Below are 24,115 nucleotides of genomic sequence, written 5' to 3' on the forward strand. Positions count from 1 at the left end.
ATTAAAATCATCAATTTTCCCCAATATTAGCATTCCTTCAGTACTCTCTCTCTTCCTATCACTGCTGTCTTAGACACCTGGGTTTTTGGAGTTATCCTTTACTCCTCCTTCCTTCTGGCCTTCTGTGCACATTTTCCACTCCTTTAAAACTAGGTCTTCTCAGCCAGGTGCCATGGCTCACACCTGTAATCCCAGCGTTTTGGGAGGCCGAGATGGGTGGATCACTTGAGGTTAGGTGTTTGAGAGCAGCCTGACCAACATGGTGAAACCCTGTCTCTACTAAAAATACGAAAAAGTTACCTGGGTGTAGTGGCAGGTGCCTGTAATCCCAGCTACTTGGGAGGCTGAATCCCGGCTACTTGGGAGGCTGAGGCAGGAGAAAATAGCTTGAACCCCGGAGGCAGAGATTACAGTGAGCCGAGATCGCACCACTGCACTTCAGCCTGGGCAACAGAGCGAGACTCTGTCTCTAAATAAATAAATAAACAAACAAATAAAGTAAAAAACAAACTAGGTCTCCATCACCTCAGCATCAGATGACTATTATCATTGCCTAACCCTTCTCACTGACTGTATTATCTCTTATTTCAATCTGTCTTACTCACTACATACAGATAAGTTTCCCTTAAATAATAATCTCTGATTGTCACTCTCTCGTTAAGATTCTGGTGCCACTACCTGCTGGCCAAACTCATTAGCCTAGAACTCCGGGCCCTCCATAATCTGACACCAGCCTTACCTTTCTAAACATCTGAGAATGTCCTCCCCAGAGCGTCTACTTGCTGTTCCTTACTACAGAGCACCCACTCCTCCCCTTGCCCGTGTTTTCTGCTGGCTCTGGAATGTTCTTACTCAACAAGTCTACTTATTTAATGCCTCTTCTGCCATCATGGTCTAGCTCAAGTTTCACCTCCATATAAAGTCAATGTTAATCATGCCAGGTTATAGGGTTCTCTCCAGACTCCAAATTTTGTTTCCCTTGTTTCTACCTTCATCTGTTATAATATTGTGACCTCTTCCGTCTCTCCACGTGCATTGCTAGCATTGTGTTGTGTAGGTCTTGGTGTTCTCAATGCCTGTGTAGCATTCCTTAATGAGGTATTTAAATACAAATGCAGAAAACATGCAAGTGCCAATTATTTAAAGAATTTTCAACATGTTTATAGTTTAATGAGCTTTATTTGTAGATGTGTAATGTTGTTCTTGTAAGTGTAAAAGATAAATCTGTTATAAACAATGTGCCTCATTATTTTCACTGTTTTGACATTAGAAGTATTAAGAAAACATTACCTACATGAACATAGCTTAGCTTGCTTCTGAAGAGCTTCTGTAAAAATACGAATTTACAAGGCCCATTTTCTTTGACATAAAAACTTTTCCATGTCCTAGGTATGTATATGTCAGTTTCTGTTATTTTACACATTGAACAAAATTCAGTAACATAGTAAAGGCTTTAAAAAACAGTATTTTTTTTTCACTGTAAAGAAAAAAACTTTAGTGGCTAATTGAGGTAATTCTATTAGAATATCCAAATATTTGGATTTGAAGAAAATTCAACTGTTCCTTTAAGATACCAAAATCTTAATGTAATATAAATATCAGTACTGTCTTAATAGCTAGTTATTAATTTAATAACTAAACTAACAACACTAAAAAATAGAAAAGAAAAATATTAAGCTACACAAATTCAAAATGTACAGTATGAATTGGCCAAAAGCCTGAGCGATCATTTATCTTTAAGGGAAATGTAGTTTTATCATTTTTAAAAACATCACATAGACTAAAATTAATTAAGGAAATTCTGCCTTATAGATTATAGTAGAAAATTATTTTAATACATTGGTAAATATTTCTAATCTTTTTTTGAAATTTTTTATTATTCCTTCTGTTCCTCATTCTACTTTCTCTACAGATTTTTTCTAACATGTTTTTCTGCTTCAAACTTTTAAAAATTTATGTATTTATTTATTTGTTTATTTTATTTATTTTTTAATGGAGACAGGGTTTCACCATGTTGCCCAGACTGGTCTGAAACTCCTGAGTTCAAGTGATCCACCTGCTTCAGCCTCCCAAAGTACCGGGATTATAGGCATGAGGCACCATGACTGGTCTTTGCTGACCTTTAAAATGTATTTATTTTAAATGACAAGTAAAAATTGTATATATTTATGATGTACAATATGATGTTTTGAATATGTACATGTTATAAAATGGCTAAGTCAAACTATTTAAGATAGACATTATGTCACATACTTTTTTTTTTGAGGTGAGAACACTTAAAATCTACTCTTGGTCTGAACACAGTGGCTCATGCCTGTAATCCCAGCACTTTGGGAGGCCAAGGTGGGTGGATCACCTGAGGTCAGGAGTTAGAAACCAGCCTGGCCAACATGGCGAAACCCCATTTCTACTAAAAATACAAAAATTAACTAGGTGTAGTGGTGGGCGCCTGTAATCCTAGCTACTCAGGAGGCTGAGGCAGGAGAATCACTTGAACCCAGGAGGCGGAGGTTGCAGTGAGCCAAGATCACACCACTGCACTACAGCTTGGGCAACAGAGTGAGACTCAAAACAAACAAACAAGCAAAAAAACTACTGTTTTAGCAACTTTCATATTGTCATTAACTGTAGCCACCATGATATACAATCGGTATATTGAACTTACTCCTCCTAACTGAAATGTGTCCTTTGAATGACATCTCCCCAACTCCCCTAACCCCAGCCTTTGGTAACCACTATTTCTAATTATTTCTAGTCAAAATATACACGATATTTCTAAAATGTTTAATATTGTGCTCTTAGCTTATGAATGTTGATCTTGTTTGCATTTCTCATTTGCTTAGCAAATTATTTTAGTGATCTAGGACGTATTTATGGAAGACCTCCGATATGTTGTAATAATGCTTCGAGAAACCCCGTTTACACACCTAGGTATAATTGTTCTATCAGTGCAATCTATTGAGGGGCACTTTCATTAAAGTCCCAACACCGTCACATGGCACGTTCAAACCCTCTATGAACCAGCTCCTGCTGCACTGTCCACCTTCGTCTCTCGTCACCTCACCTTCTGCAGGGAGTCAACAACTTGCAGGTCCCTAGATATTATTTTTCTTCTAAGTCTGTCCCTTGGAACAGATTTTCTCTCTGCTGAGTGTACCTTCTTCACTTGCACAGCTCCCACACTGCACCTCCAAACTGTTGACTGTCTTTATCACTTGTTGCAGTGCCTCTAGGGACTTGAGAGGAAGAGTGGCAGGGGCCTTTTATCCCAGGATGCTGAACTCAGAGAAGCTGGAAATCACTGCATTGGTCAATAGCAAGCTAATATTAGAGAAGGGCTTAAACCAATGATAATAAGATAGGATTTATTTGAATAAAGCAAGGAACCTACAAAACTGTTCTATAATTCACAAATACAAAATCAGCCAGCATTTTTCTAGTGCTGCCAAGTAAACATTGAATGCTAGGAAGTCACTACTTAGTTATTTGAAATGCCAACTTAGTTATTTGAAAAAGTGAGCTCATTTAATTTACTTGTAGGAAGGGAGCTAAGTACTGAAAAGAAGTGGTTACTTTATGCAAGTGGGAGCTTGATGTCTAATTTCACATATTGGTGCTTTTTGCCTTCTTTCCATTTGATAGGCTGGCTCACACCTTCCATGAAATACTTTCTTTATGGGGTTGCAGACACACCACCTTCCTTTATTATTCAGCCCTTTGGCCTACTTCTTCCTCATCTCCTTCACTCATCTTCCTCAATTTCCTGACTTCCAACTTTTGGATTATCCCAGGGCTCCTTCCATAGATTTTTTTTAAATCAAGTCTATTTAACTCACTCTCTAAGTGATCTCATACTGCCCCATGGCTTTAAATAATTGTCTAAATAATGATGACTCTTATATTTATAAATCTTCTATCTCTGACCCTGAATGAATCCTTCCTAATCATGGGGCTCATTACTTAGCTTCCATTCAACACCTCCCTTGGATATCTAAAAGGTACTGGTCTATAGAGAGCTGTACTTAAGAAGTCCAAAACTGAGCTCCAGATTAGAATTCCCTCAACCTCCTCTTCCTTCAATCTTCCCCATTTCTGAGGTAAATAACAGCTGTATCCTTGCATTTCCTCAAGTCAAAAACTTTGGAGTCATCCTTGATTCCTTTATATTCTTCACATGCATAATGTAAACCATCAGTCCATCCTGCAGAATATATCCAGACTCTAACTGTGGCTCACAACTATTTCTACCATCCTGGTCTAAGTTACCACTTTCTATTGTCTGGAAAATTGTAGTGACTTTCTTATCACTCTTATCATTTCCATCCATCTCACCCTATATTTTATTCTCAGTGTAGCAACTGAAGGATCCTTTCAGAGCTTGTCATACTTCTCAAAATGGTCTAGTAGCTTCCCATTTCAACATTAGCCTTCTCATCATTACTCATTCTTCTAACTCTGGGTTTTTGCACCTTTTATGGCTCACTCTCTTATTTTATTCTAGGGTCTGATAAAATGTCATCTCATCAGAGAGGCCTTCTTTCTCTAAAATATTTTAGCCCACACCTCCATCAACTTCCTTTCCTGTTCTTATTTATTATTCTAATATGTATTCTACTAGAATTTAAGCTTCATGAGAACATGAATATTGTTTTTGTTTCCTAGGGTGACTTCAGTGCTTAGAAGTATATAAAGCACATAAAGACACAATAAACATCGAATGAATGAATGAATGAATGAGGGTCTTATTTTATTGTTAGAACTCTTAGTATATAATCTAAGTGTCGCTTTACTGTTCCCACAGAAATCACTTTTTTTCAAAGGAGAAGAGAGAAAAGACAGGTGTGTTACATTCACACCCTAGTTATCCATTCAAACTTGACCCTTAGTGTTCTGCAATCTTTGCTGAGCTCCCTGCTCCTCCACATGCTACCACCCACAACACTGAAGATGAGATGCTGCTTTTTTCAGATCATCTCCAGCAGAGGGATGAAAGTGAGGCTACTCATGCTTCCTGCCATTATATCACCTCTTTACTTTCCACTGTACTATGACACAAGATAGTGTGAATGTATCAGTTCTTAAGGAATTTTTAGGGTAAACAAATTACAGCATAGGTAGGGAAATATTAAAATTGTACATAAAATGTTTCTTTTCCTATAGTCCCAGAGAAAAGCACTTAAACTGAGCACTTCACAGAAGGTTCCTTTTTCCTAACCTTATATGCCTTTGTATGGCAATGTGTTTGTCTCTTTGCAAAATAGTCACAGAGCAGCTCCTTTTAGTCTCATCCCTCCTCTGAGAAGCTGATTTTACTCCAAGATACACCACCCTCCCTCCATAGGTCATTTCTCAGTCTGAGTATAGAGTAATATGAGGGGCTTTAGCAGGACCGTCCATGGTTGTTCTTGGGACTTGAGGTCCTCAGAACTGTCCATGGTGGGCACAGGCACACTATGTCCTTAAGACCTGCCCAAATATTACTTGTTTAAATTTTCTACTGAATGGTTGATTGTCATTTCAACATCAGTCTCTTTCTCTCTTTTACACATTTCCCAAAGACAATCATCTTTTTTCCTAATGCATGCTATAATCTAAATCCTTACAGAGGAAACTAAATATTTACCCCCAGATTATTTAGGCTGGTCTCTCTCATTGTAAAGTTAGTGCATTATTGTAAGGAACAGTGATATAGTTTGCCTCTGTGTCTCCACCCAAATCTCGTGTTGAACTAGAATCTCCACATTAGGAGGAGGAGGGGCCTGGTGGGAGGTGATTAAATCATGGGGGTGAACTTCCCCCTTGATGTTCATGATAGTGAATGAGTTCTCATGAGATATAATGGTGTAAAAGTGTGTGGCACTTCGCCTTTGCTCGCTTTCTCTCTCCGACCACCATGTGAAGAAGGTGTTGCTTCCCCTTCACTTTCTGCCATGATGGTAAGTCTCCTGAGGCTTCCCAGTCATACTTCCTGTTAAGCCTCCAGAACTGTGAGTCAATTAAACCTCTTTTTTTTCATAAATTACCCAGTCTTAGATAGTTCTTTTCACAGTGTGAGAACAGATGAATGCAAACAGTATTAGCTCCCTTTCTTTATACCTTGTCTGCTTATTATTTTTCTTTCTATTCTTTAAACACATTGTAAGTCCTCTGGCTTGCATAGTTTCCAACAGAAAGTCTATGTTAACTTTTAATGTTTGTTGTTCTTTATTTATGGTGTTTTTCTTTTCTGGCTACTTAAATTTATTTTTAATCCCTGGGTTTGTTTATTTATTTATTGCAGTTTATGATTTGCCTTAACATGATTTCTTTTTTCTTTCTTTTCTTTTTTCTTTTTTTTGTTTTGAGACAGAGTCTTGCTCTGTCACCCAGGCTGGAGTGCAGTGCTGGGATCTCAGCTCACTGCAAGCTCCGCCTCCCGGGTTCACGCCATTCTCCTCCCTCAGCCTCCCGAGTAGCTGGGACTACAGGCGCCCGCCACCACGCCCGGCCAAGTTTTGTATTTTTAGTAGAGACGGTGTTTCACCATCTTCGCCAGGCTGGTCTTGAGCTCCTGACCTCATGATCCACCCGCCTCGGTCTCCCAAAGTACTGGGATTACAGGCATGAGCCACTGTGCTTGGTTTTTTTTGTTTGTTTTTTTGTTTTTTTTGTTTTTTTTTTTTGAGACAGAGTCCTGCTCTGTTGCCCAGGCTGGAGTGTAGTGGTGCGATCTCGGCTCACAGCAACCTCCGCCTTCCGGGTTCAAGCGATTCTCTTTCCTCAGCCTCCCGAGTAGCTGGGATTACAGGTACACACCACCATGCCCAGCTAATGTTTTTGTATTTTTAGTAGAGATGAAGTTTCGCTATGTTGGCCAAGCTGGTCTCGAGCTCCTGGCCTCAGGTGATCCACCGGCCTTGGCCTTCCAAAGTGCTGGGATTACAGGTGTGAACCACTGTGCCTGGCCGGCATGATTTTCTTTATATTTCTTCTGCTTGGGGTCATTATCTGTAAATTATAGTTTTCAAAAGAAATTGAAAATGTTTCAGCTATTACTTTCCAAAATATTTTCCCCCCTTGCTCATCTATATGTCTAATAACATGTATGTTAGACTTCTTTATTTTATAAGTTAATCTATTTATTTTTCCTTTTATTCTATGTACTTCATTTTAGATATTTTTCTTTGTTATGTTAAGTAAGTTCCATTATCTTTTCTTTGGCAGCATTTACCGTCTGTTAATCCCATCCAGTTTAGTTTTCATTTAAGATATTGAATTTTTCATTGCTAGAAGTACAATTGTTTTTTAAATATCTTATCTTTCTCCCCTCATCATGCTGTTTTTTTTCTATCTTTATAAACCTGTGGAGTATATTAACTATTTTTAATATCTGTCATTTCTGGGCCTATTTTTTTTCAGTGGGCTTTCTCTTGGTTTGGGGGCCTTCTCTTTGGTTTGTTTTGTTTTTTCTAAGCCTGTTAACTTTGAATACATGGCAAGACATAAATGTTAAGTGCCATGGATACTGGGTTGTGTCGTATTCTTTTAGTTTAGACTTTATTATGACATCTAGTTAGTTGCTTAGAAAAACAACTTTTCAAAACTTGTTTTTAAGCTTCAGTAAGGTAAATCCAGAGCATCATTTAATGTAAAATAATATAATACCACTACTAAGGCAATACTCATTTAAGAGCTCTAGCTAATGGTCCATGTGCTATATGATGGTTGGACTTTTTCTTGTGTGAACACAGCCTCCATGCCTTGTGTGAGCTCTTGGCCTTATTCAGGATCTTGCGCTTTGATTTTCCTTTCGTTGTTCTTTTTCAGCCTCAATAGTTTCCTCTCACACATGCAGAGATCAGAACTCTGCCAAATACTCAAGTAGACCGCTGTCTAGATCCCTGGAATACCCTTGCTCTCTCTATGTGAAACTTCTTCTTTTCTGATATTCTTCTCTACAAATTTTAGTCTCCTTAGCTTGGCTGAACTTAATAATACTCTCAGACCTGTGTGGGTATTTCTGTCCTTGCACTGTAGCCTGGAACCTGCCAGAAGCAGGAAACTGAAGCAATCAAGGGGTTCGTCTCATTCTTTACTTCCTCTGGAGATCTTTGTCCTACACTGGATTTTGCCCCATTTTTGAGTTAAGGCAGGAAGATAACACCAACTTTTGTCACTTTATCATGGCCAGGAATGGAAGTTCCAATTTGTTAAAAGTTTGACAAAACCTTAGTTGTGAGAAACTCTGAACCTTCATACAAGTTAGCAAAATTGTTTTTTCTTAGAAACATTGCTGACTTTGATCCAAATCAGTAAATATTAGGCATGTCCTATTTCATAGACACTGATACTCTTTTAGAATAAATTATCTTTAGCATTTGCAAGTAAGTAGGGTTACATTTGCATCATAAATAGTACTGAATAATTGATGTGATATTCAGATGGCTTATAGCAACACCTGGAGTGCTCCAGATTTCATTTGAAATAAAATACAGTCAGGATGTTTCAAGAACAGCAGTGGGGAAAAATCTAACTATTTGATATGAATATGAGATCATCAATATGTATACCTTCACTCATTCAATCAATAAACATTGAGGATTTAAAGATAAGACATAGTTCCTGTTTTTTGTGAAGACTGTAGTCTATAAAGGAAGACAGACATGCAAATTACTAGCTGTAATATATAAGATATAGTAGGATTGTAGGCTACAGACATTAGTTAAGGGATATGTAAAGTGCCACAGAAATACAGAGACCAGTGGAAAGGGCAGGAAATTGAATCTGCTCTATGGAAGGCATCACTTTCCATCACTATTAGTTTACTCAATTAACATTATTAAGTACTAATAGTGTGCTGTGCACTGTGCTAAGGCCTCATAATACAAATCCTCCTCAGGGAGAGCCATAGCTAACAAGCAATCACAATGTGGTGCAGTAGCAGCTGTGGCTAAGATGTGACCAGGGAACCATGTGGTGGAGTGGACAGCCCGGGGGACAGTTATCAGGAATGCTTCCAGAGGAGATTGAGCCTCAGAAAGGGAAAGGCTTGTGGCCCAGAGCATCATCATTCAGAGAATGTCAGGTAATATAATGTGGCTAGAGCCACGTGGTATCAAGTGGGAGCTCTGGGGGAGAGGAGACTGCAGAGATATGTAAGGGGCGGATCTTCAAGGGCTGGCTGTTTTCTGCTGTGGTGTTTGAAGATCTGTGTTTTAGAAAGTTTACTCCAGTGGTAGGATAAAGGACAGAGTAGAGGGAAGTGAAACTGGAAGCAATGTGGAAGCTAACTTGATTCAGTAATCCAGGAAATAAATGATGAAGATCTACACTGAGGGAGTCATGGAGGGACCAGAGATAAGGGGTTAAGGAGGGGAATTAAGAGCTATTTAGGAGAACAATAAAAAAAAGGACTTGGTGCCTAATTGGATATGGAGAGTGATGGAGAGGATTGAGTTTATGACAATGTTCTGTCTCGTTGGACTAATTGTATCATTAAGGGCTATGTTTCCTAAATGGGTTTCCCAATCCTGCAGAGAGTTCAAAACAACCCAGTGGGACACAAGGAAAAATAACAGAATTCTATTTATACTTTTTTCAGGTTTTTAGTTTCTATTTGTGTGTGTCTTAGAAAATAGACACTAAACAGTGTAGTATATGTGCGTAATTTAAAATAAATTGAGTATCAATATATTGTAGGGCATGCTGAAATATTTTATTATCAAGAGTGTGTGATCAAAATGCTTGGGCACTCTTGAGACAAGGAATGCAAAAGGAAAAGTGGATTTGGAGGTCCTAGGGAATTTGATGTTCCTGTAGAACATTCAGGCAGTAATTTCCAGTAGGCAACAGGGTCTAGACTTAGGTAGGACTGTCCAGCAGAGCCTTCTGTGATCATGGAAATGTCTTAAATATACACTGTCCAGTATAGTAGCCCATAACCACATACAACTTTTGAGCACTTGAAATATGGCCAGTGCAACCGAGGAACTGAAATTTTCCATTTCGCTTAATCTTAAATTTATTTATTAAATGTATTTAATTATTTAATTTTATTAAATGTATTTAATTATTGAAATAGCCACTTGTAGCTAATGGCTATGATACTGGAAAGCACAGTCCTAAAGAGAGAGACTTGGGACTGTCATTTATTGAGAGCTCCCACTGGCTCAGCACTTTATATACATTTTAAAGCAATTTAATCATCCCACTACCCTATGGAGTAGGTGATATTAAGAAAGTAAAGAGTTCAGTTCTTACTCTATCCTTTAAATAGGAAAAGAGTATATTGTAAAGAAGAGCATATTTACTTTGAAATATGTATACTTTCTAGATATTCTCTGTTGGCAGATATTTATACATCTTTCTCAATCAAATAACAATTGTATTCTTTTCTTTCAGGTGGTTTGCTCTGTTAGAGGTTCAGATGTGTGTTATTTTAATACTTTATAAATATGACTGTAGTCTTCTGGACCCATTACCCAAACAGGTAAATGTTTTCAGAATTTTGAGTATCATGACTAATTATAAATATGACATAACCACCCCCACCTCCCCCAATTTTAATTACTAGAGAGGAGCTGACATTTCCTCACTTAGGCCTGATCTTAACAGGTGCCTTGGATTGAACCAGACTGAGAAGATACTCAGTCTCCTTAATTCAGAATCTAATCTATGTACCCAATTACTACCTGGCTGGGCCTTAATAGCAGTCTTTCTACCACTTCCAGTGTTAGGAGCTCTTCAATGCACTTACCAATTTGAACACTTTTCCCTGAGTTAAATAAACATGGCCCCAACTTTGCCCTTTTTTTTCTTTTTCTTTTTTTTTTTTGAGATGGAGTCTCGCTCTGTTGCCCAGGCTGGAGTACAGTAGCGCCATCTCAGCTCGCTGCAAGCTCCGCCTCCAGGGTTCACACCATTCTCCTGCCTCAGGCTCCTGAGTAGCTGGGACTACAGGCACCCGCCACCACGCTCAGCTTAGTTTTTTGTTTTTTTTTTTTGTATTTTTAGTAGAGACGGGGTTTCACCGTGGTAGCCAGGATGGTCTCGGTCTACTGACCTCGTGATCCCAAAGTGCTGGGATTATAGGTGTGAGCCACTGTGCCCAGCCACTTTGCCCTTATTTTTCTAGAAAAGAATGTCTGTGATCCAAAGGTGAACTATTGTTTTCAATGCAAGTCATAGCACTTGGTGCATCTGAAAACCAACGGCATGGTAAAAAAACTAACCTAGCAGTAAAAACTGAACAGAAATGAAAAGGTCATGACTTTATGCCTACCTCAAACTATTGAATATTCCAGGCGTTTAAGTTTTCTGTAGGTCTATTCTCATAGATCAGTGGCTCTTGAATTGGTGTGAGCATCAGCATCACTAGTAGGGCTTGTTAGAACAGACTGGATAAAGGTGCTATTTATCGCTAGAATTTCTGATCCCATAGGAACCAGGGAGGGGCTACAGAACTGCATGTCTTTCTTTCTTTTCTTTTTCTTTTTTTGGTTTTGTTTTTTGTTCATTTGTTTTTGAGACAGAGTCTCCAAGGAGTGCAGTGGCACAATCTCAGCTCACTGCAGCCTCCACCTCCCGGGTTCAAGTGGTTCTCATGCCTCAGCCTCCCTGGTAGCTGGGCCTGCAGGTGCGCACCACCATGCCTGGCTAACTTTTTGTATTTTTAGTAGAGACGTCGTTTCACCATGTTGGCCATCTGCTGGTCTCCCAAAATGCTGGGATTATAGGCGTGAGCCACAGCGCCCAGTCCAGAATTTACATTTCTAACAAGTTCCAGGTGATGTTGCCGCCGCTGCTGCTTGTCTGGGTGCCACACTTTGAGGACCTCTGTTGTAAGAAATAAAAGGAAGTTCAATTTAAATCCAAATGTTTGGAAATCATGTGAAAACCTTGGGTATAGGGTGCTATTTAAACTGGGGCTGAAGCTCAGAAATTAAGCATTGCAATCTCAGAGCTATTCACATAGCATTTTGTGCTTTGATTTACTCTTGATATGATAAGGCTAATGTATGGAGAGATAAATAAAACTCTTGGGTGACATTTAAATAGGAATTATGTAAGTGCATAAGTGACACAGAAAATATTTTATTACTCACAAATATGCACATTTCAGCATTTCACTTGATTTCTTTTGCACTTCTATTTTGAGAACAAGTAACTTATCAGTGACGAAGAGCTCTCGGAATCTTATAATGAAAGGGAACTCAAAACAACTTTCACAAAGGTTGTCAGCTACCTGCTATGTTGTTGACAAAATGAACATCAGGGTCAGGCTTTATGTACATCAAATAGTAGTTCCCGGTCCACTGAGTTGAATGTCACAATTTTGCTCAGGATTAAACTCAACATACAAAGATTTTCCCACCAGCAAGAGGACACCAGAATGCCTTTTCAGATGAGAAGGATGGCATTTGTGAAAACCATGGAGATTAGTAATTTTGACTAATTCCTTAGGCAGGATTTTTCCTAGCATTTTCTTCCTAAGAATTCTATTATCTGGATTTAATTTCTTATACTATTTTGTATATGTCCTATTTATGTTTTGACACCACTGAGAACATTTTTTAAAGAAATGATCTCTCACGTTATAAAAAGTACAAGTCTGAGTGAATTCCCATGATCTCAAAGAGCATTTTATTTCAAAATTCTTATTCTTGAATGAGAAACATCAATTAACATTATTTAACTATTGAACTTGTTTCAATAAATTGTAAAATCAGGTGATCAGAAAGTGCAGGAAACGGCCTTCAAATCACCAGGCTCTTCTCGGAGAAGGCAGGGATGTGTTGTCAAAGCATGTCCTGAACAGTCTATTGTCTGGTGCAGGGAAATCAGTGGACTTGGAAACCAACTCCCTTGAAGGAATTTACTTAACATAGTAAAAAAAATCAAATGCTAGAATCTCTAATTTTAATTTTGCAACAGCCCAATGTTTCATTTTACCTCAAAGGGCCTTAAGTAATGTAATGTTAATTCCCTTCCATTATGAACCAAACAAAAAGGAAATACTACAAAGTTTAAGGATCTGTGATCAGGCAGCAGTGTCCTGATGCTGGCTGTGGGGGCTGTTCCATTTTGAGCATTAAGGAAGAGTCAACTTTAATTCTCTTGAAAAAGCAAGCACATTTTTGCTAACATAGTGGGTTTTTATTTCTTTGTATGGTTGGTTGGTTGGTTGTTTTTTTCATTTTACTTTTTGGGTTCATAGAGCCTTAGGAAATCTCACAAAACACATGGATCCCCTTTGTAGAAAAGCGTATACTTCTTCAAGTTGTGGATGCAATTTCAGTGGGTTCATGGGCCCCTGTGACTTATTCTATCAACTCTCTGAAGAATCTCCTTGCTAAAGAGCCCATTTTGTGCCCTATTTCATTCAAACTTATAAATAGACTGATTCTAAATTAGATCCACCTCATCTTTCCTCACTCCTCATCTCCCCTCAGCCCTCATAGTTGACAGAAAAAGTTCCTTTTCTTTTTTAATCCCCAAAACCTCAAAAATCTCTTTGTATTATTTACGATACACTGACCTCCGTTTGACCCTACACAGTTTCATATCTTATTTCTAACTCGAGCAGAAAAAGAACATTTGGCATCTACAAAGTATCTTTATGGAGGCTACAGAACAAGACTCCATCTCAAAAAATATATATATCTTTCTGGAAAGTCATGATCATGAATACACTGTAAGTGTTTCATATCACCAACTCCGCATCATTCTTTAAACACCTATAGCCTGCAGTATGGAGATCTCACCCAGCAATTCTACATGAAGTGTCAGTTTTTGAGCCAGAATTGTAGAAAGAGCCTTATTTGTAGTAACCTCTTTAGCCAGATAAAGCGAAGGGTGGCAGGCCCATAGGCTTCAGGTGTGTAAAACTAAAGAGATTGTTATTAGAATAACAAATTGTATTCTTTTTCTTCTGCCTGAATGGAAGGCTAAAGTTGATGCTGGACATTGTGAAGTTCATTGATGCAAACATTTCCCAACTTGAAAAACCTAAACTGTGTACATTTTAGAGAAGATTACAATGGAATAAACCTTAGGTCTGAAAATGTGGTCTTATGTCTCTTAATTTCTATTTCTTCTGCATTTCTGTTTTTAGAGTTCTCTCCATTTGGTGGGTGTCCCCCAGCCAGAAGGGCAATGCCGAATTGAATATAAACAAAGAATATGACATCTGTTGGGCCTCACAAGGGCCAGGGCCTTCTGCGGGAGTGGCACCACCCCACCTGGCAGCACCTAGACCTAAGCTCTACAAAAAAACACTGCTTCACTTTGTTTTGGGACTTAGTTCAAGAACACATTCAAATGGCGCATGTCTTTGGTATCTTCAACAGTAGACCAAGAATCTAACATCGCTCTCAGTAATATAGAGACCGGAATACATGGTTTAGAGGAAATGATCAAATGATCCAAAAAAAACCCCACATTTTTAAAGAAGTTGGAATCTGATTTCATGCATAACTGTATTAAAACATTAAATAGATATAATGTCATTTGAATGAAAATCTTATCACATTAAATTCACTGTGAAGGTAGCATACTTAAATCTCTATTTTGAAAAGACTATAAGGCTTAGATTTTTTAAATTTAATAATTATTTCTACAAATTTCTATTTTTCTTAATGTGATTCTCAACTAGCAATTGGAACTCCTAGGCTCCATTAACGTAATTCTTTATTGTAAACATATCTAATGCTAAAAGTAATAAAATGATAATTTCTGAGAACTGTGAGGACAGGAATGGTGTCTTATATTCATTTCTATACTTTATTATGCTCAGGACTGTACCTTCTCTACAGAGTATATTCAGTAAATGTATGTTGGTTGATGTATTGATTTATATTTTAATTAATGTGGAAGCACTGTTTTGACTCAAGGTGTTTGCAATTATAGTTTGGCAGATATCGTATTTTTGCTAATACATAGAAACACAAATATAATGGTGTGCCAAGACAAGTAAGTATAGTGGAATCTCCTAAAGACTTGTAACTGTCAAATATTTACCATGAAATCCAGAAAAGAAATCTTATCATGTTCAGGAAAACATATGACACTAATAACAGAGTGAACACTTATGTCATAATTTATCTTCCAGTATTCCATAAGGAGCTGCTTGCCTCTCTTATTTCACAGCGAGGAAGCTTTGTGTGGTACATGTTGTTTTTCTGTGGCTTATTTGCTTCCCTGGGCTAGAATTATCCCATGAGGTTGATAATGATTGCTTAGTCATCCATTTTCTACTAGCAAACACATGACTCCCTAGGAGAAAATTAAGTACTTTGACGTGCATTAACTCTTCCAGACTAATGTAGTGATTTTGAAGCTGAGTTAGTAACTCACAGCTTAGCTTATAGGCTCAGGGATCTGGAGTCAGAAGGAGCTGAAGAAAGCAGTTCAGAAGTCCACAACATCTCTGAAAGTTGCAGACTAGAAATTAGCAGGTTCTACTGAATATGGCAGGTGTGTTTTGAGGGAAGGCTTCTTCTCCCAAACAGCTAAGGGTCACAATGAAGCACTGTATTTGAATACAGTATCCACTTTAGCCAAATTTGCAGTCACTCAGAGCTGGTGCTTAGCTGCTTTTTCTTGCTCAGTAAGAATGAATGTTGGCTGACAGGTTTATGCACTTTAAAAAAGAATGCAGACACAGGAGATCTGTTGACCTTTGGAATAATGAATAGTTAAGCAAAATATACTTGGAAGTCCCATATTTCATTTTATTTCCCTAGCCTGGGGTTTTATATTATATATAAATATACATTCAGCATAAATTCTCATGTGTTAACTGGGATTTTACTGAAAGCAGAGCCTGAGACAGGACTTGTGTGCAGATAGCTTATTTGGGATGTTCTCGCAGGTAGCATAAGTGAGGGATCAGGAAGAGAGTAAGTCATTATTAAGGTTCTGTTTTTCAGGTAGGAGTTATAGCATCAAGAGCTCAATTTCACTGGGATCACCTGAGAATAATATATAATACTTCCTAAAATTGTCCACATTAAAGATAAGGAGAAGCAATTATTGACCGGCTCCTGTTTCCCATTCATTAGTGATTACCTCTGGGGATGTTAACCCTGCACTTCCAAGCTACCTTTATGTGTGAACTAAGTATCAGGTGGAAAGGGAAGGAAGTGAAGGCGGAAGAAGGCCGATGAGAAGAAGCAGTAGGAGACGTAGGCATCCTTGAGGCTGAAAAGGAAGTGTAGTGGGAATAAATGAGTGAGAGCTGGAAGGGTAGAAGGTAGAGAAAAAACTGTCTCAAATTAAAAATTCAGAGGACAAACAGGCGGGGGATGACAGTGTTCATGACGGGCACGTAAGGGGTTGCTGGAGTGGGGTTTAGCTGAAGAGAATGGAATGATGAATGTTTTGATTATTTTTTAATACAAAAGTGAGATCACCTGTATGCAGAACATTGTCGTGGAGATAGCCATGTTGGCACTTCCGATAGTAGAAGTTGACCTTCCTTTTCCTTATTCAAAGGAAATAAATTGGCATAGATTATAATTTAATTTTTACTTGACATCCTGGAACAGAAAATGATTTATGTATTTACTGACGGAACTGAAGAAGTAAATGGTGGTGCAACTGAACATTTGTAATTAAAGCAAGAAATTAGGGAGGAAGGCCATTAAAACTTAAAGTAGGAAGTTCCCTGCCAAAACATAAGTGTAAGCATTAAGTCAGAGTTTGCACTCATTTAGAGGTAAGTCATTTTAAGATTTTATCGACTGATTGATTGAGACAGGGTCTCTGCTCTGTTGCCCAGGCTGGAGTATAGTGGTACCATCAGGGCTCACTGCAGCCTCAACTTCCTGGATCCTTCAGCCTCAGTAACCCTCCCTCCCCCTGTCCACTCCCAGTAGCTGGGACTACAGGCACATGCCAACATGCATGGCTATTTTTTTTTCCTTTTTTTCTTTTTTTTTTTTTGTAGAGACAGGGCCTCTCACCATATTTCCCAGGAGAGTCTCAAACTCCTGTATGAAGTGATCCTCCCACGTCAGTCTTCCAAAGTGTTGGGGATATAGGCATGAGCAAGATTTTAATACAGAAAAAAAGAGAAGTGATCACCCACGGTTGTTTAACATTTTTTTAATTTTTAATTTTTGTGGGTACATAGTAGGTGTATATATTTACAGGTTACATGAGATATTTTGATACAGGCATGCAATGCATAATACTCACATTATGGAGAATGTGGTATCCATCCCCCTCAAGCATTTATCCTTTATGTTATAAACAATCCAATTATACTCATAGTTATTTTTAAATGTACAATTAAATTATTATTGACTATAGTCACCCTGTTGTACTATCCAGTAGTAAGTCTTATTTATTCTTTCTAATGTTTTTTTGTGGTGTGTGTGTGTGTTTACTTATTAACCATTCCCACTTCCTACCCACCCCACCCTCTGCCACCATATTCTTCTTCCCGGCCTCTGGTAACCATCCTTCTACTCTCTCCATGCGTTCAATTGCTTTGATTTTTAGATCCCACAAATAAGTGAGAATATATGATGTTTATCTTTCTGTGCCTGGCTTATTTCACTTAACATAATGATCTCCAGTTTCATCTGTGTTATTGCAAATGACAGGATCTCATTCTTTTTTATGGCTGAATAGTATTCCATTGTGTATATGTACCACATTTTCAGCTATTGTGAACAGTGCTGCAAAAAACCTGGGAGTGCAGATAATCTCTTTGATATGTTGATTTCCTTTCTTTTGGGTATATATCCAGCAGTGGGATTGCTGGATCATATGTTAGCTCAATTTTTAGTTTTCTGAGGACTCTCCAAACTGTTCTCCATAGTGGTTGCTCTAATTTACATTCCTACAACCATGTATGAGGGTTCCCTTTACCCCACCTCCTCACCAGTATTGCCTGTCTTTTGGATAAAAACCATTGTAACTGTGGTGAGGTGTTTTCTCACTGTAGTTTTGATTTGCATTTCTCTGATGATCAGTGATATTGGGCACCAATTCATGTGCCTGTTTTGACATTTGTATGTCTTCTTTTGAGAAATGTCTATTCAAATCTTTTGCTCATTTTTTGACAGGATTATTAGATTTTTCTCCTATAGAGTTGAACTCCTTATATATTTTGATTATTAATCCCTTGCCAGATGGGTAGGTTGCAAATTTTTCCCCCATTCTTTCTGTGGGTTGTCTCTTAACTTGGTTGATTGTTTCCTATGTTGTGCAGAATCTTTTTAACTTGATGTAATCATATTTGTCCATTTTTTCTTTGGTTGCTGGTGCTTGTAGGGTATTACTCAACAAATTTTCGCCCAGAACAATGTTCTGGAGATTTTCCCCCAATGTCTCCCTGTAGCAGTTTCGTAGTTTGAGGTCTTAAAGTCTTTAATTCATTTCGATTTGGTTTTTTTATATGGTGAGAGATGGTAGTCTAGTTTCATTCTTCTGCATGTGGATATCCAGTTTTCCCAGCACCATTTATTGAAGAGATTTTTTTTTCCCCCAATGTATGTTCTTGGCAACTTTTTCAAAAATGAGTTCACTGTAGGTGTGTGGATTTGTTTCTGGTTTCTCTGTTCTGTTCCACCTGTCTATGTGTTTCTTTTTTATGCCAGTACCATGCTGTTATGGTCACTATAGCTCTGTAGTATAATTTGAAGTCAGGTAATATGGTTCCTCCAGTTTTGATCTTTTTTGCTTAGGACAGCTTTGGCTATTCTGGGCCTTTTGCAGTTCCATATATTAATAAATTTTAGGATTTCTTTTTCTATTTCTGTGAAGATTGTCACTGGTATTTTGATAGGGATTGCATTGGATCTGTAGATTGTTTTGGGTAATATGGACATTTTAACAATATTGATTCTTCCAATCTCTGAACAAGGAATATCTTTCCAATTTTTGATGTCCACTTCAATTTCCTTCATCAGTATTTTTTAGTTTTCATTATAGTGATTTTTCCTTAGTTAATTCCTACATATTTAATTTTATGTGTGGCTATTGTAAATGGGATTACTTTTAAAATTTCTTTTCCAGGTTATTCACTGTTGACATATAGAAATGCTACTGATTTTTTATGTTGGTTTTGTATCTTGAAATGTTACTGAATTTGTTTATCAGTTCAAATAGTTTTTTATGAAGTCTAAATTTTTCCAAATATAAGATCATATCATCCACAAAAAAGGATAATTTGACTTCTTCCTTTCTAATTTGTATGCCCTTTATTTCTTTCACCTGTCTAATTGCTCTAGTTAGGACTTCCAGTACTCCATGTTGAATAACAGTGGTGAAAGTGGGCATCCTTTTCATATTCCAGATTTTAGAAGAAAAGCTTTCAGCTTTTCCCTATTCAGTATGATACTAGCTGTGGATCTGTCACATATGGCTTTTATTATGTTGAGTTATGTTTTTTCTTTTTTTTTTTTTTTGAGACAGAGTCTTGCACTGTCACCCAGGTTGGAGTGCAGTGGCACAATCTTGGCTCATTGCAGCCTCCGCCTCCCAGGTTCAAGTGATTCTCCTGCCTCAACCTCCTAAGTAGCTGGGATTACAGGCACTGGCCACCATGCTTGGCTAATTTTTTGTATTTTTAGTAGATACGAGGTTTCACTATGTTGGCCAGGCTGGTCTCGAATCCCTGACCTCATAATCTACCTGCCCAGCCTCCCAAAGTGCTGGGATTACAGGCATGAGCCACCACGCTGAGATATGTTTTTTCTATATCCAGGTTTTTTAGGTTTTTTTTTTTTTTTTTTTTATCATGAAGGAATGTTGAACTGTATCAAATGCTTTTCAGCATCAGTTGAAATGATCATATGGTTTTTGTCCTTCATTCTGTTGATATGATTTTTCACATTGATTGCTTTGCATATGTTGAACCATCCTTGCATTCCAAAGAAAAATCCCACTTGTTCATGATGAATAATCTTTTAATTGTATTATTAAATCTGACTTGCTAGTATTTTATTGAATATTTTTGCATCAATATTCAGCAGAGATATTGGCCTGTAATTTTCTTTTATTGATGTGTCTTTGTCTGGTTTTGGTATCAGGGTAATACTGACCTCATAGAATGAGTTTGGATGTATTCCCTCCTCCTCTATTTTTCAAAATGTTTGAATAGGGTTGGTATTAGTTCTTTAAATGTTTGCTAGAATTCAGGAGTGAAATCATCAGGTCTTGGGCTTTTCTTTACTGGGAGACTTTTTATCACAACTCCTATCTCGTTACTTGTTATATTCAGGTTTTTGGTTTGGTCTGTTCAGGTTTTAGATTTCTTCCTGTTTCAGTCTTGGTAGGTTGTATGTGTCTAGGAATTTGTTCATTTCTTCTAGATTTTCCCATTTATTGGCATATAGTTGCTCACAGTAGCCACTAATGATCCTTTAAATTTCTGCAGGATCTGTTGTAATGTCTCTTTTTTCATATCTGATTTTTTTTATTTGTATCTTCTTTTTTTCTTAGTATGGCTAAAGGTTTGTCAGTTTCATTTAACTTTCAAAACAACAACTTTTTGTTTCATTGATCTTTTTTATTGCTTCTTCATTTCAATTTCATTTATTTCTGCTCTGATTTTTATTATTTCTTTTCTTCTACTGATTTTGGATTTGGTTTGCTCTTGCTCTTGTAGTTCTTTAAGATGCATCATTGGTTGTTTATTTGAAGTTTTTCCTTTTTTTGATGTAGGCATTTATAGCTATATACTTCCCTTTTAATATTGCTTTTGCTGTATCCCATAGGTTTGGTTGTGTTGTGTTTCCATTATCATTTGTTTCAAGAAATTATTGGTTTCCTTTTTATTTTTTCATTGGTGCACTGGCCACTCAGGAGCATATCATTTACTTTCCATGCATTTATATAGTTTTCAAAATTCCTATTGTTATTAATTTAATCAAGGTGGTAAAAGATCTATATGCTGAAAATTATATAACATTGATGAAAAAAGTTGATGACACAAATAAATAGAAAAATAGGCCAGGTACACTGGCTCACACTTGTAATCCCATCACTTTGTGAGGCTAAGGTGGGCAGATCACCTGAGGTCAGAAGTTCAAGACCAGCCTGGCCAACATAGCAAAACCCCATCTCTACTAAAAAATTAAATACAAAAATTAGCTGGATGTGGTAGCATGCACCTGTAGTCCCAGCTACTCAGGAGGCTGAGGCACGAGAATCACTTGAACCTGGGAGGCAGAGGTTGCAGTGAGCCTAGATTACACCACTGTACTCTGGCCTGGGTGACAGAGTAAGACTCTTCTAAAAAATATATATATATATACACACACACACACATACACACACACACACACACAACCATGTTAATGAACTGAAACAATTAGTATTATTTAAACATTCATACTATCCAAAGCAATCTACAGATTCAGTGTAATTCCTATCAAAATTTCATGGTAATTCTTCATAGAAATAGAAAAAAACATTATCTGAAACCACAAAAAACTTAAGTAGCCAAAGCTATCTTGAACAAGAAGAACAAAGCTGGAGGCATCACACTACCACATTTAAAAATATATTGCAAGCTATAATCAAAAGTGTATGGGACTGGCATAAAAACAGACACATTAACAAATGGAGTAGTACAGAGAGCTCCAGCATAAACCCACCTACCTATGGTCAATTGATTTTTGAGAAGATGTCAAGAACACACCATGGGGAAAGAACAATTTCTTTGATAAATGATGTTGGGAAAACTAGATATCCAAATGCAGAAGAATGAAAATGGACCCTTATCTCACTTTTTCTTTACATTTAAAAGTAAAGAAAATAATAATTAAAAATAGTTTAAAAAATCCAGTTCTTTTTGGTTGGAAATAGAAAATAGGGCAGCAGTTACAGTATAACAGAAAGAATATCAATTGCATTGTGGGAAGACTCAAGTTCAAACTCTAGCTTGGCTATTTAGCTCCATATGATAGTGAGCCAATCACTTTAGTTCTCTGAGCCTCAGTTTCTTCACAGATCAAATAGGCATAATATAACCTTAATTCAAGAGTGTGGGACAACTGGATATCCATATGCAAAAGAATAAAGTGGCACCCCCTCCCTTATACCATATTACAAAAGCAAACTCCAAATGAATCAAATAAATATAACACCTAAAACTATAAAATTCTTGGAAGAAAGCATAGGTGAAAATGTTTATTACCTTGGATTAGACAATGATTTCTTAGATATGACATCAAAAGCACAAGCAACCAAATAGATAAGCTAGAATGTCATCAGAATTAAAAAACTTTTGTACTTCAAAAGACATCATTAAGAAAGCGAAAGATCCTCAAAATAAAGAGACAACCCAAGTTTTAGAAAAGGGCAAAGAATCTGAAAAGTAATTCAGTTCTCCAAAGAAGAAATACAAATAGCTAATAGGCACAAGCACATGAAAAGGTGTTTGACATAATTAGCCATCAGGGTAATGTAAATTAAAGCTACAGTGAGATACCACTTCACATCCACTTGAATGGCTATAATTAAAAAGGCACATAATTGCAAGTGTTGGTGAAAATATGGAGAAATTGGGAACCTCTGGTGGTAGGAATGGAAAATTGTGCAATCGCTTTGGAAAACAGTTTGGCATTTCCTTAACTGGTTAAGTATAGAGCTTACCGTATGATCCAGAAAGTCTACTCCTAGGTATATCCCAAGAGACTTGAAACAGCTACTCAAACAAAAACACAAATGTTTATAGCAGCATTATTCATAGTAGCCAAAAAGTGAAAAGAATTCAGATGTCCATCAATAGATGAATGGATAATAAAATATGGTATAATCATACAACAGAATATTACCTGGCAATAAAAAGAGATAAAAGGGGATATGTGGGAAATCTCTGTACCTTCCTCTCAATTTTGCTGTGAACCTAAAACTGCTCCGAAAATATATAGTCTTAATTTAAAAAGAAAAATACAGCATATTGATATATTGATAAGTGCTACAACATGGACAAGCCTTGAACACATTAAGTGAAAGAAGCCAGACACAAAGGACCACATGTGATATGATTCCATTATATGAAATATCCAGAAGAAGCAAATCTGCAAAGAGAGAAAGTAGATTAGTGATTGCCTGGATGTCTGAGGAATGGGATGATTGAGTGGGTAACAGGTAAGGGCCTTGGGTTTCTTTGGAGAGAAATTAACATTTTTTTTTGCTTTGATATATGTAAATATTGTGAAATAATTGCCCAATCAAGTTAACACATCCATCACCTCACAGAGTTATGTGTGTGTGTGTGTGTCTGTGTGTGTGTGTTGACAACATTCAAGATCTACTCTCTTAACAAATAATGGTGGTTGCCAGGGACTGAGGAGTGGGAGAAATTGGGAGATATTGGTCAAAGGATACAAACTTTCAGTTATAAGAGGAATAATTTCTGGCAATCCAAAGTATAACCTGGTGACCATAGTTATTTTTACTGTATTGTTTATTTGAAATTTGCAATGAACATTTTTTAATTGATTGTGGTAACACTTGTACAACTCTGTGAATATACTAAAAGCCGTTGAATCTTATACTTTAAGTGGGTGAATTATATGCTATCTCAACTTTATCGCCTTAATGCTGTTAAAAAAGGCTATTGTGAAGGATAAACAATGTGAGAAGTATGACTCAGAATACAAGACAGATGTGCAAAAAATACAACTTTTAAGTACCCTATAAAGCAGCACGATTCCTGATTCTGTGGTCCTGTTCTTTTAAGCCAGTTGCAAATTTCTTATGAGAAACTACTTCTGAGGGCGCCCTCTGCTTCTCAGCATCACCGTGGAATTAGGGATATTACTTGTTACCTAGAAAGAGGGACAAAGACCTCCATTCACCAGGGTTTCAAGTTTGCCTCTGTCATCATTACAGTCCATTGAAATCGCATGGTGCCCTGTGGTGTCTAGGCCTCACTCAGCACGGCTAGGAACACTGGAGCCTGTGTTCCCTTCTACCCCGACTTTTTTGGTCTCACAGTTACATCAGACCTTTCAGGACTCAGGTCTCTAGGGCTCAGCCATCTTATCTCTTGCCAGTCTAGTGGAAGATCTTGCTAGTCTAGGGAAAACCCCTCTCCTCCCTTTTTCAGGTTTCTCTGTGGTGTCCCTGTAACTCAATTCTCCTTGATCTTTAAAAGTTGTTATTGACGGCT

At 37.4% G+C, this 24,115-nt stretch overlaps 1 protein-coding gene across 3 annotated transcripts in view; it reads left to right on the forward strand.

The window, feature by feature from the left end:
- CYP39A1 (cytochrome P450 family 39 subfamily A member 1) overlaps window positions 1-14,719 on the forward strand; it is a 105,591-nt gene extending 90,872 nt beyond the window's left edge. For 2 of the 3 annotated variants that reach the window (XM_001102611.5, XM_077998605.1), the window contains exons 11-12: window positions 10,381-10,468; window positions 14,093-14,719. In XM_001102611.5, the coding sequence (XP_001102611.3) occupies window positions 10,381-10,468; window positions 14,093-14,164 (160 nt within the window). In that variant the 3' untranslated portion in view covers window positions 14,165-14,719. 3 annotated transcript variants of the gene reach the window in all.
- The last annotated feature ends 9,396 nt before the right edge of the window (window positions 14,720-24,115 follow it).

The sequence above is a fragment of the Macaca mulatta genome, chromosome 4 (assembly GCF_049350105.2).
Source record: "Macaca mulatta isolate MMU2019108-1 chromosome 4, T2T-MMU8v2.0, whole genome shotgun sequence".
In the NCBI taxonomy this organism is placed as follows: Eukaryota; Metazoa; Chordata; class Mammalia; order Primates; family Cercopithecidae; genus Macaca; species Macaca mulatta.